This window comes from Trichosurus vulpecula, chromosome 4 (assembly GCF_011100635.1).
Source record: "Trichosurus vulpecula isolate mTriVul1 chromosome 4, mTriVul1.pri, whole genome shotgun sequence".
Taxonomy (NCBI): Eukaryota; Metazoa; Chordata; class Mammalia; order Diprotodontia; family Phalangeridae; genus Trichosurus; species Trichosurus vulpecula.
Window position 1 is genome coordinate 337,342,010 of NC_050576.1, and position 13,309 is coordinate 337,355,318.

General features: G+C 39.9%; 1 protein-coding gene across 1 annotated transcript in view; it reads right to left on the bottom strand.

Annotated features, from left to right (window-relative positions):
- The window catches only part of TBC1D4 (TBC1 domain family member 4), a 229,813-nt gene extending 217,182 nt beyond the window's left edge, over positions 1 to 12,631 (bottom strand). The window contains 1 exon segment of the mRNA XM_036755927.1: positions 11,909 to 12,631. Coding sequence (XP_036611822.1) covers positions 11,909 to 12,442 — 534 coding nt within the window. The 5' untranslated portion in view covers positions 12,443 to 12,631.
- Positions 12,632 to 13,309: the final 678 nt, after the last annotated feature.

Sequence of the window (13,309 nt, forward strand, 5' to 3'; positions counted from 1 at the left end):
CCTACAGGGTAGCTGAGTGGAATTACTCAAATAAAAAATTAAAAAGGCTACTTCCCAAAATATCTAGAAAAGGGAATGAAGAAAAATACTAACTTCTTATAGTTTGGCCCACAAGCCTAGGAGAAAAAAAGATTTTTAATAGCTAATATACATTCTTCACTCAATCAACGAATATTATTAAGCACCTACTATGTGCTAGGTGCTAAGGAAACAACACAAGGTATAAAATCATTCCTACTCAGAAAGAAGTTTTAAACGGTGAAGAAAACAAGTATATTGAAAAATATGCACAGCATAAATATAGAGTGAATACATACATATATAATTATAATATATATTATGCAATATAATACATATATAATAAATATGTGTATATACAAACACAACATAGTTAAGTACAACAGTTTGGGAGGCAGGGCATTAGCAGGTGGAGGATCAGGAAAGGTTTTATGCATAAGATATTGCCCAAACTGCATCTTAAAGAAAGGGAGGGATTCGATAAGGTAGAATGAATAATATATAATAATGATAAGGGAATGGATAGAGTGTCCTTTGAAGAAAAAAGAAGCCAGTTAGGCTGGATTAGAGAGTAAAGGAAGTAGAGTGATATCCACTGAGGCTGAGATTCTGGCCAGGTTGTATAGGAATTTAAAAGTTAAACAGAGGAGTCCATTGTCTAGAGGCAATAGTAAGCAACTGGAGCTGTTTAGGTAAGGAAGTAGTGATCAGGTCTACAAATTACTTTGACACTACTCTATAGGAAGGGCTGAAATGGTAAGGGACTTGAAGTAGCAAGACAACTCAGGAGGCTGCCTGTATCATCTGATTAAGAGGTGGTGGGGATGTGAGTAAGGGTGGTAGCTATGAGTAGAGAGAAGTATTATGTGGGTAAAGTTACGAAGGTTGAAACAGAAATACAGCAATTGACTGGATATGTGGTACGAGATGGAGGATCAGTAAGGCCAACATTATGAACCCAAGACACTGGAAGAATGGTGGTGCCTTGCACAGAAACAGGAAAGTTAGGAAGAAAGAAGTATTTAGGGGAAAGGATAATGAGTTTAGTTTTAGACATGTTAATTTTAAGATACCTTTAGAATATCCAGTTTAAAACGTACAAAAGGAAAGTTTGAAGGCATTAGGGAAGGAACCAATAGAGAGGGAGGTATAGTAGATTTAAGAAAGAAAGGGATGATTGAGGGTGTTGGGGAAGGCAAGAGGGAATGAGATCAAATGTACATGGAGAGAGGTTGGTTTTGGTAAGGAGAAAGGTCATCTCTTTCACAGGGACTGGGAGAAAGGAGTAGAGAGCGGGAGATGACATCAAAGATTTTAAATGATCCCTCCTGGTTCTATTTTCCAGGTCAGCGGTTTTTCCAATGAGATATTTCACACTGTCTTCTATTATTTCATTCTTTTAGTTCTATTTTGTAATTTCTTGATTTCTCATAAAGTCATTAGCTTTCATTTGCTTCATTCTAATTTTTGAGAAATTATTTTCTTCATCAAGCTTTTGGACTTCCTTTTCCACTTGGCCAATTCTGCTTTTTAAGGCATTCTTCTCTTTGTTGGCTTTTTGGACCTCTTGCCATTTGGGTTTGTCTATTTTCAAGGTGTTATCTTCTTCAGTATTTTTTGGGTCTCCTTTAGCAAACTGTTTACTCATTTTTCGTGGTTTTCTTGCATCACTCTCATTTCTTTTCCCAAGTTTTTCTTCTACTTCTCTCACTTGATTTTCAAAATCCTTTTTGAGCTATTCCATGGCCTGTGCCAATTCATATTTTTCTTGGAGGCTTTGGATGTATCTTCTTTGGTTGTATGTTTTGTTCTTCTTTGTCACCAAGTAAGATCCTATAGTATGAGTTTGGCTTGGCAGTTTCTATGAAAGCAATTTGTTTCAATGGCCATGAAGACAGCTGAAGCAAGTGCTATGAAGTACTCAGAGCCTGGGCAGACATGGAAGGTGCCAAGTCATCCACTGAATCCCAGGCCATCACCAGTTGTCCTGACTTTCGTCCTGCCACTGGACTTCAATGACTCCAGAAAAAAAGAGTGAGGCTGATGACTTTGTGCAACTCTGCCTCACTTAAGCCCAATTCATGCACAAGTCAATACATCACCCTGTGATATCATTGGTCCTCTTCAAAACAAAGGACAAACAACAAGACCAACCCAGAAAGGTTTCAAGTACAGGCTGGCAACCTCCATCTATAATATACGCCATTCTCTAGAATAATGGAAGGTACCCATACCAATGAAATCATAGATTTTTGAAGGAATGATTTCTAAACCTCATTTTCAACATCAAGCCTTTCTTCTGTTATTTATTTCTGTATATAGATTTATATATTTACTTGCATATTGTCTCCCCCATATGAGACCCTTGAGGGCAAGAGCTCGCTTTTGCCTCCTTTTGTATCCCAATGCCTAGCACATAGTAGGCACTTAATAAATGATTATTGACTGACTGAAGTAAACTAAAGTCAGTGTGAATAACTGTCTCTTAAATTATCTACTGTACTTAAATCAAAGCAAAAGACACACACAAGTTAAACCTGATGTCAAATCTAGATATATGCAAAACAGAGCTAGGTCTGCACATAAATGATTTATAGAATTATTATCATTTATAAAATGCCAGTGGTAGAATTAACTTTACTGATCTGTGCTCCATACATTTCAAAGTGGGCTATTTTAGTAAGTAGACATTTCTAAGAAAGTGAGTGGGGAGGGGGAAGAAACTGAGGCAAGATTATTTGATTCTCTTTAATTAGTCTCACAACTAAAATCACTGTTTATATTAGTAACTGACGTAGCTAAGAATAAAGTACTCAAAGTGTTTATTTCCTAAAGTGGACTCCTTGACATGGATTTACACTGAAAAAACTATAGTAGTCAGTGTTCAATGTTATAATGAGTATATGAAAACATTAAGCATTTGGATTTGTATTTAAAAAAAAACTTCATAATACTAAGAAAACAAGAGAGGACGAGAACACTACTTAAGTAATCCACCAAATAATATTCCTTAGGTAAGCATATTTCTATTTCTATTTATATGTCAAGGAGGCTCACTGATATGGATATTCCCTAACTGCAGCCTACAACAAGAAACTTTCAAAGAGGTAGCGTAATAGTTACCAATAAAATTCATTCATGCATTTATTAACTGTCCATTATTAGATTCCTTTGGTAAGGCTATAAACCTACGTAAAGAAAACCCATAATTAAGCCAGCCAACTAAATTTTGTAGTCCCCATATCTAATTACCAAGATTCATATAAATTAAAATATTAAAGTTAAAACAATTAAGCAGTGGTTCAACGGGAAAAACATGGGAAAACCAGAGTTGTTAACTAATATACTTCAGGCTCCCACCATTATCAACCTCCATGAAAGAGAAACGACAGCATTATTTTAAGAGATACTGTTTTTTTTCTTAAACAAAAATCTCATGTTTATAAAGACTTGCAGAGATAAAAAGTATATTTTTCTTTTAGCAGTTTTTAAGGCTTTTAAAATTTTGATTTAAAAATAATTTTAGCTAGGTTATGGGTATTAAAAAGCAATGTTTTTAATAAAGTATTTTTATTGCTTATATTTCTACCAATACTCTGATTATACTCCTGATATGCCGCAAGAGAATATTTTGGGGACCATCTGGAAAATGCAACAAAAAATGACATCTTTTTATAAGTTAATAACATAACTAGATCTTAAAAAACAGCGGACCTTAATATATAATAAAGAAAAAGCAACCAAAACAAGAAAACTACCAATGACCAGCCACAAATTCATTCTCAGTCAGCTGCATACCTGGAAGATTTTTAAATGAGTAACTAACCTCCAAAGCTAGTTTAATAGGTTTTGAATAAAGTGTGAGTTTCTACATTCCAGCATGAAAGTAAACAATTAGCCCACATGCCAATAATACTCCAAGTAGACTCCTACCCCCCAAAGGAGCTGGATTTAAATCAATATTCCCTGAAGACCACATTTGAAACAAAAGAAATTCAATTACAATTCTCAATGCTCTACTAAAATAAGTTTTAAGTTAAGGAAATTAGTCCTGCCCACATGGGCCAAATTAAATGAAGATTTCAGGTGATATTAGCTTTTGTCATTTAGAGAGGGAGAAAGACTGGAAGACTGGAAGTGGAAAAAGGTACTGCCTCTATTATTCAGATGGTTCATCTGTATTCACACAATTTAACAGAAAATCACTAAACTTAACTTTGCTCATTTTCCTTGGTCGAGTATGCTAAGACATTAGCCATAGTCTTTTCCTTTGTCTTTCTTTCTTTTTTTTTTGGTGTGCCTGATAAAAGATCTTATTTTATTAATACAGAGAGACAACGACGTAATGAGAAAAGTCTGGATGAAGAGATGGAGAATCTGGGTTCCAATCCTATTTCTGGGTGACTTACTGTGAACTTTGGACAAGTTATTCAGCCTGTCTAAACCTCATTGTTTTTCATCTATAAATTTAGGGGGTTGTCTTCAACAAACTCTAAGGTCTCTTCAGATCATATGAACACATCAGACAATCTCATCAACAACATGCTACATGAAGAAGGAAGAGCATTGCCAATTTGGTCCCTGAGGCTAAAGGAGTAGAAGCCAACAGGGAGGGGCAGGGAGAGCTGGACCTTGTCAACCCATCCTGCCATTGTCTTGAGATGTTCAGACAGTGCATGCCAGATGGAAAGGGACATTTTATATTTGTTCACCAGCTCCCAAATGTCTGCTTATCTTCGGAGGAGAGTCCAATGAGTTGTATTAGCATGCTTATACGTTCTGTATCCATTCACAAGCTCTTGTTCTATCCTATGCATTTTCTGGGAGTTAAATTACAACTGTCTAATAACTGATAAACATTTGGCATACTGAATGCTTTTACAAGATTTCAAGACCCTGATACTCCAAACCTGAGGAAACCAGATATAACTACACCTAAAATTATTTTGGGAGTTTTATCCCAGAATAAAACTCCAAGGTGAAGGTAATTGTTTAAAGTGGAAATGAATTCTCTTTAGGTTAGGCTCCAAAGATTGGTTCCAATCTGTAAAAGCTCAGAGTCTTTGCAAAAGACCTCACATCCCAAGTTACCTTACTATATATACTTTGCATTTGCTTGTATGTGTGTATCATGCTCCTTAAAGGCAGCTACCATTTTGGTTTTTTGTCTTTGTATTCTCATATACAATATGTAGCATAGTACCTGACACATAGTAAATGTTTAATAAAAGTTTAAACAGCTGAGTCTACAACAATTCATCATCAAGGCACTATATCAGAGTCAGACAACCACAAATTTGGAAGTGACATAAGAACTCATCTAGTTCAACTCTTAACACATTTCTCAACTAAAATATCTCCAACAAGCTATCATCAAAGCTCTGCTTGAAAACCTCCAATAATGATAAATTTTCTTTCCTCCTTGGCCCCACCCACCACCAAAATAACATTTTCCACTTTTAAGCTACTCAATTGTTTGGAAATTTCCCCTTATATCAAGTCAAAAATCTTTCTCCTAGTAACTTCCAGAAGAGTTCTCACCAAAGTGATCAGATTTCTCATCAAAGTGATGATTAGTTCACTCATCAGCAATTCAAAAGGAAATCACTTGAATAGGATTTGCCTGCTGTTTTGAATATGGTTACATATTGAAATCGAACACAGTATATTTACCAAAAAAGAAAAAAAAACCCTCTAGTTTAAAATTGTGCCTATAATCTAGAAAATGAATTACATTCACTGTGCAAATAAAATTGGCCCATCATTTTTTTTTGCCTAGTAATGTAAATAATGGATTGTCACTGATTAATAGACATGTACAAAATTATACAAGATGAGAAGGCCAAGGTAAGTTGTAATGTGTAGCACTGTAGGGAGTAACCACATCAGTGAGATCATGAATTTATTTATTTAAGTTTTTAAATAATGTCATTAATCCATTATAACCAAACCCTTTAATAAGGTCCAAAACCTTCACTGTAAAAAAGCCAATTCCTCAGATGAAAGGCTCACCCCACACCTACCTCCCACCCCAAGTCTAGTTTGTTTTTAATACTTAGACAATTAGAGAATTGTTTTGAGAGAGAGCTAGCAAGACGAGGAAGCCAGTGAAAAAGAACTAAGCCTGTATCAACTAACCCCCACAGCCCAAATAACAGAGGACTTGTATAGGATGGCTCATCCCATCTGCCATGTAAAAAAGAAAAAAAATAACCCTGGGTCATGCAGGCAATAGAAAAGTTATGGAGAGGAAGGGCTCTTTGCCATCATAAAAACGAAAATGCAAATACAAGGAGAAATAAGAGAATAGAAGGAGATATAAGAGTGATAACTAACAAGTCATGATAAGTGCAATATAAACTGAAATTCATTTTTAAGTGTAATTGAAAATCTAAGTTTAATTGTATTTTTTTAAACTAAGTGTATTTTTTCAAGATTATACTTTCTCACATCAAGGTAAAGACTTTTTTGCTTTTATAGCCTGAATTTTGGTCCCTGAGGAACCCATCTCCCATTTATAACACTGAACCTATGAAACAAAGTATTTTTTTTTATAATTCTATTTCACCCAACTTGTTTTTACAATACCATTTAATGAAATTGAGTAGAGCTTTGCCTGTGCTCATTCCCCAAGCAACATTTGAAAATTTTTGATGGAAACGTAATATGTTTGCACATCACAATGGAATCACTCAAGAGACTGAAGTGTGCAAAGTACGTGTGGTTAAGATGGAGGAATGCTTCTGTGATGAAGCACTATTTTTTTCACTCTCAAACTGCTCCAAACATTGGCAGAGACTGTAAAATAACCGAGGGAACAAAAGTAGTCTATATAGTACTGGCCTATGGAACACAAAATAACTAAGCGTGATCAAAATGAGACACTGGGCAATCCTATCCCATCCTTCACCATAATGCCCACAGCTGGGCAGAGGAAGAACATGTGAACATATGTTCCCACACTTCCCCCAGAATATCTCTGCAGCAGCAGCTGTAGACTTCAATACTTCTTATTCTGTTCCCTCTGCTGTCTCAATCTGCCTGAGAGGCAAAAAGATTGGAGTGGAAAGTTTCCTTCCCCTTCCCCAGAGCCTCTTAAATTTCAACATGGCTATGTACCTTCAGTGTGTCACCCTAGAAGAAAAAGATGCAACTTGGTAAATTTTGGTCCCTACTCCTGCAATAAGGAAGCTCCAGCTAGTTCTACAGTTGAGAAAGAGGAATGAAGAATGTGCTGATGCTACCAAGAAACATTAAGGAACTCTAAACCATTCCTCAAAGGCAAGAGGGCTGCCTGGGATGGCTGCCACAGTAGGAAGAGCAAAGCTAAGGGTTTCCTAAAATAGGATCAGGGCTCATCATGGAATTAACCTAAGGGTTAATTTTGGGGTAAAGGGAGAGAATGTAGACAGAAAGAATGAGACAGTTGAAGGACGAGGAAGAAAGAAACTATCAAAGGAAAAACCATCTATCCATAATGATTTAAAGGTAATATTATATTAAATATGTTTAGAAGTTAGCACGATGAATGTGGTTTGTCATTGGAGTTGTCATTCGATTTAAGTTTCTCTGATTTTCTGAACAACATATCCTACTCACCACCAAAAAAAAAAAAGGAAGAAGAATTGAGAAACTGTAGTTTTGGAATATTTGTCCAAAATTAAATTGAAAGTTCATATCTTGCCTGAAACAATGAAAACAGTTTAATCTTTTATAGAAAGATACCAATTTTATTGCTGAATTTTCACAACATCACTTGCAGTTTATCTTTGAAAGCAATACCAAGAAGTATTCAAGGAGTACACATAGAAGTATAATCAATGAAATTATTTTATGATAACCATTTGTCTTCTAAATGCCCAGTCACCCTGATTAGCTTTAAAAGTAAAACGTTCAAATAAAATTATATTTTATCCCTCCCAAAAACTTATAAACCTTAAATATTTGTTTAAAAGATAAACAAACATTTCTCTTTTTAACATTATCAGTGAGCTTTAATAAAATAAGCCTTTCTCTTACATATATATCCACCTTTCAGCTGTCGGGTCTAAGTGGGAAAAAATTTTGAAATAGTTTTAGTAAATCAAATAAAATGAATTAGTGCTGTCTGTGAAAAAGAGTCTGTCAATATGAATTATCTAGGTTGGCAGCATGAAGTGAGTCATTATGGTATAATGAAAAGGGGGCTAGATTTGGAATTAGAGGATCATGACTTGATTCCTACTTCTGGGTGACCTTGGAAAACAAATATTTCTTAAAATAATGCTATGATTCCTCTTTCGTGGAGTTCTGCAGACGATCTTCCTATTCCCAGAGAACACATTACTGTGGCAATTCTATTACAACGCTCCAAGATACTCAAGTGTTTCTTCTATCCCAGAGGTCACATTTCCATAAAAGAAAATAATTTAAATAGAATTGGTTATTTCTGCACATTGTCACTTCCTGTAGGCATAAGCTCTAGCAGCTTGGTCATCCTTTAGGACAGCAGCTCTGCACATGCTGCAACTTGGCTGGGTAGCCCTATCAAATAAAGGGAATAGGTTTTATGAGGAAAGACAGTAGCATGAAAAGTTCTCCCAAGCCCTGGCTCAATGCTTCTCTCTGACTTTTCTTAATAGCTGTGATGCCCACTGTGTAGGAAGAAGCACATTGTCTCTGCAATGGTGGTAACATATAAAAACACAAAACTCACTTGGATAATAATAATAAAAATAAATAACAATAAATAAAAATTTAAATAAATAACAAATAATAATAAAATAAAATAAATAGCACCCATTTCTCTAGAGATTGCCTCATAAAAACATGAAAAGAGAAAACTGCAGAACATAAGTCTTTGAGGCCAGAGAGAGTTTCTTTTCTTTGCTTTTGTTCTTCACAGTCTTAATTCAAGTAGAAAACACAAGAGGGAGGCAAAGGGAAGGCTTTCTTTGCCTTTTTAGTCCAAAAGGGTGTGTATCATTACAAACTTCCAATGCTAGAAAAGGTTATTGCTACTGTTTTTAGATGCATATTTTAATCAATAAACTATGTCTGTGAACTATATATTAATAAATGTAGCATTTGTTTATAATTCCTTTAGAATAACTTCGATTCTCTCCCCACCCCAGCCTAACTCGTACCATACACCAAAATGGGATATGGTCAGAACCGTCAAGGAAATATTTTGCTGTTTTTATGGTGACCACCACTCTACATTATAGAAGAAACTCTGCTTTGTCATTCTAAATCATAAAATCCTTGAGTTGAAATAAGTCTCATTTGTTATCTGGCCCATTCCCCATTCCACCCCACTGAAGCATGAATCAATCTTCTCTACAAACACCCCTTACAAGTCTTCATTTGACCTGAATTTCTCAAAGAATATGAGTTGGAAGGAACCTCAGGTGCCCTTTAGTTCAATCCACACTAAGAATCCCCTCTACAGCCTCCAGGCCTCCCTACTTCTAAAGGCAGCTAATTAATGTTCTTTTGCATTAACTATAGTAAAGACCACCCCAAACCCTATCCCCAGGAATTCACAGAAATCAATAAAACCTTAGTGCTTGGAAGGGACCTTTACAGATGAGTCAACTAGAGTTTAAAGAGGTTGTACCTCACCAAAAGCTCAGAATGATTTTCTTTTAGTCAGGCAACAAATATTAAATACTTTCTATGTAAAGGGCATTATACCAAGTACAAGAGAATTTGGGAAATGAGTGTATTCTTTTAATCTAGAATCCCAGAGTGGAAAAGGAATCCATTGATTGCCTAGTCTAACGTCAAGGGAAAACATGAACCCTCATCTACACTCCAGCTGTAACAAGAGGTCATCTCTATCCACATTTCTGTGAGGGGAAACTCATTATCACACCAGAAAGCCAATTCCATTTTCAGATAGTTCTGTAAGTGGTGTCTTTCTGATACAGCTCCTCTAACTACTACCCATTGGCCCCATTTCTACCCTCAGAAAACAGAGAATATAGTCCTTCCATACCACAGCCCTTAAGTTTTTTTTAAAGACCTCTATTATATGTCTTCTCTTCTCCAGAATGAATATAATTTTATCCATTTAATTCAAGTAACATGCATCTCAATCAATAATTAATAAACATTTATGAAGTGCCTGCTACGTTCCAGTCGCTGTGCTAAGCGCTGAGGATACAAAAAGGGTCAAAAGCCAGTCTCTGGCCTCAAGGAGCTTATAATCTAATGAGCATCTTACATTTGTAGTTTTACCCAAAGCCCTGGCCCAAGGTTCTGCAAATGCCACCGACATGAAATGAAATATGATTTCTTATATCCTTCCCAATTCAAAAGGATTAGGGCTACTGCCCCCAGTGAATTAAAAGGGAAAAAGGAAGTTAAATATAGCATTACTTGGAAAATAATTGTACATTAAAGTTCTAGCACCTCAACTGTAAAGGGAGGAACAAAGCAGGGGAAGAAAACTACAGACCAATATTCCTAATGAATAATAATTCAAAAAATTTACATCAAATATTAGCACGTAGGCTACAACAACATATTAGAAAGATAATACACAATGACCAGTTTAAGCTTATACATGGAATGAAGACTTGGTTCGACATAATGAAAAATAATTTACCTTCCACTGATATGTCACTGAAGCAACGGCTACTATTATAGAAAAGTTAGTGGAAACAGAAGCTAGGTAGGCTAGGTAGCCATAACCCACAATGCAAAGTAACTTTTCACTGTTACTACAAATAGCAATGATATGTTAGACATCATACTTTGGTATGATAATTTCTACCAAGAGTAAAAACAAGACAAAAATTAAATCACATTAAATTAACAAGCATACCAGCCATAAACTTGATAATAACCACAGAATATTCATCTGCAAAAAAGTTACTCCTGATACTGATTTGAGTCAACGAGAGCTGGGTTCGATTTCTTGCTCCTAATCGTGAGTAAGTTATTTAGCCTCTCTCAGCTCCAGTGTCCTAATCTGTAAAGCAAGGGTCATGGTACCCTTAACATCTACACCTCTTAGATTTATTATCTTATCTTATTCTATTTATTACCCTTTTAACAGCTCAGAAGCCTAAACTTCAAAGAGGTTAAGTGATTTGAATAAAAAAAAGGTACACAGATAGTTACCTATCACAGGTCGATAATTTAATAACAATGGTCTAACAAGGAACCGTAGGATTGCGTCCATTTATGCTACCTACCAGCTGATATCCTGCCTAACCTAATACGACTTCCCTTCAATACATAACTTTACTGCAAAGTAATCTGAAGTTGCTGCTGTTCATGATGGCCTCGACATGCCTAGAAGTGAAAAACCCAAGGAAGGTGTTGGCCAAGAAGGGAACCCCAACCAAAGCCGCACCCCCACCCCTCTTCATCCTATTCCCCTTAAACAAGCATAAAGAAAGCTTCACGTGACCCATTTTAAATTCCACCTTCCAATCCCGCCCGTCCGGTGTAATCCACGTTAGTTCTCCCCCTGGATTGTCAGTCAGTCATCAAAGACCTTAGGCGTTGCGGATGGAAAGGAGGGAGGGTCCTTGCTCTCAGGAAGCTCACAGTCCAGCTTGAGTGAGTCCCTCCCTTGGCACAAGCAACCCCTTCCTCTGCTTCTTGAGAAGCTCTCTCCCCGCCCCCCTCCTTCCTTGTCGGAAGCGCTTCTTTCTTTCCCACTTCACTGACTCCAGAAGCGTTGTACCCACCCTCCAAAAGAGTCTCTCTCATTAGCAGGGGGAAAAGGGCTAAGAGCTTGCGAGAGGAACTTCCCCAAAGCCCCGGGTTTCCTCCCCCTAAACGCAGCAGCGCGACCCCAAGAACCTCTGGCTGGACTCAGTTTTTTATTCTTCCTCCCCCCCCCGCCCCATCCATGCCCAAGCCTCCCCTGCCCCAGGCGGTAGGGGACACTTGCCTGGTTGGGGTCGGTGGCCCGAAAAACGTGACAGGCCATCTGGGACTCAGGGTTATCGGGCTGGGCTTTGATCAAGTAGGCAAAGTAGGTAAGGTCGTGGCTGTTGTGAATGAAGCGGGAGATGTGCTGCGCCTTGTGCTCGAAGATGAATACGGACGGGTTGGGCTGCGGGCCGGGGGCCGAAGGGCTACCTGCTGTAGCCCCGCTGCCGCCCGAGGGGGCGGGGACGCAGCGGAGGTATGGGGAGCTCAGCAGCAGGAGCACCTCGCGGGCCGTGCCGGGCTCGGGCTTCTGGCTCCGACGGCGGATCTCCGCCATCAGCCAGGGCAGCATGGGCAGCGTGGTCCTCCGGTCCAGGCACGACCAGCCCACGTACCACAGCCTGAAGCGCTTCTCCCCGGGCTTGCCCGGCCCGGGTTGGGACGGGGCTCCCGCTGCAGCAGCTGCCACTGGAGCTGGCTCAGGCTCAGGCTCAGGCTCGGGTCCCAGGGGGTGGACGAAAGGCTCGTCCTGGATGCAGCTCGGCGCTTCCATAACTCTTTCTCGGGCGAAGAACTCGAGGGAGAGATTTGGCCGAGCCCGGCCGCGCTACGCTAGAGTGAAGGGAAGGGGCCGCCGAGGGCGAAACTGCGCCAACCCGAGCCCGCACTTCTCCTTCTGGCCGGGGCTGCCACTCGGGTCACAGCCCAGTCCCAAACTCAGACAGCTGCAGTGCCCCCTCCCCGACCGACCGAGCCCGGTTAGCAAGCAGCGTCTCAGTGCCAGGTACTGCTGACCGCCCTGGGCGAGGCGAAGGCTTCGGCAGGCACTGGCAGGAGGGTGCGCGCCCCGCGGCTGGACCAGCACGGAGGGTCAACGCGGCATCTCTCCCGTGCGCCCTGGTTCGGGTGCCTCCGCTTCCCTTTTGCTCCGCCGCTCCGTCAGAAAGCCATTTCCCCCCAGGCACCCAAGGACTCGCCCCCACCGTCACGATCGCCTTCGGCCTGGGGCCACCTCGTGGTCCTAGATGCCCTGCTGCTGCTGCTACTGGTGTTGCTGCTATCGCCGCCGCCGAGGCCGCTGCTCCTGTTCCTGCTGCCGCCACCGCGCTTTCCCCTCATCCAAGCGCGCTAGCCGGGAGAGGGAGGCTGGACAGGGGCGGGGGCGGGGGTGGGGTTGTGTGCGAAGCAGGACTGAGCAGGGGTAGGGGTTGGAGTGGGCTGGGAAGGAGCCGCCTCCTCCGAGGTGACCCGCTGTCACCTGAAAAGGTCGGGAGTTGGGCTAGGCTAGGCGGACTGCGGCGCTGACAGCCCTCCAGCCCGGACGGAGAAAACTACTCCTATGGAAAATAACAAAACAAAACGTGGCCTCTCCGCAGCTGCTGCTGCTCCTGCTGCTGCTGCTCCTCCTCCAGCCGCTACA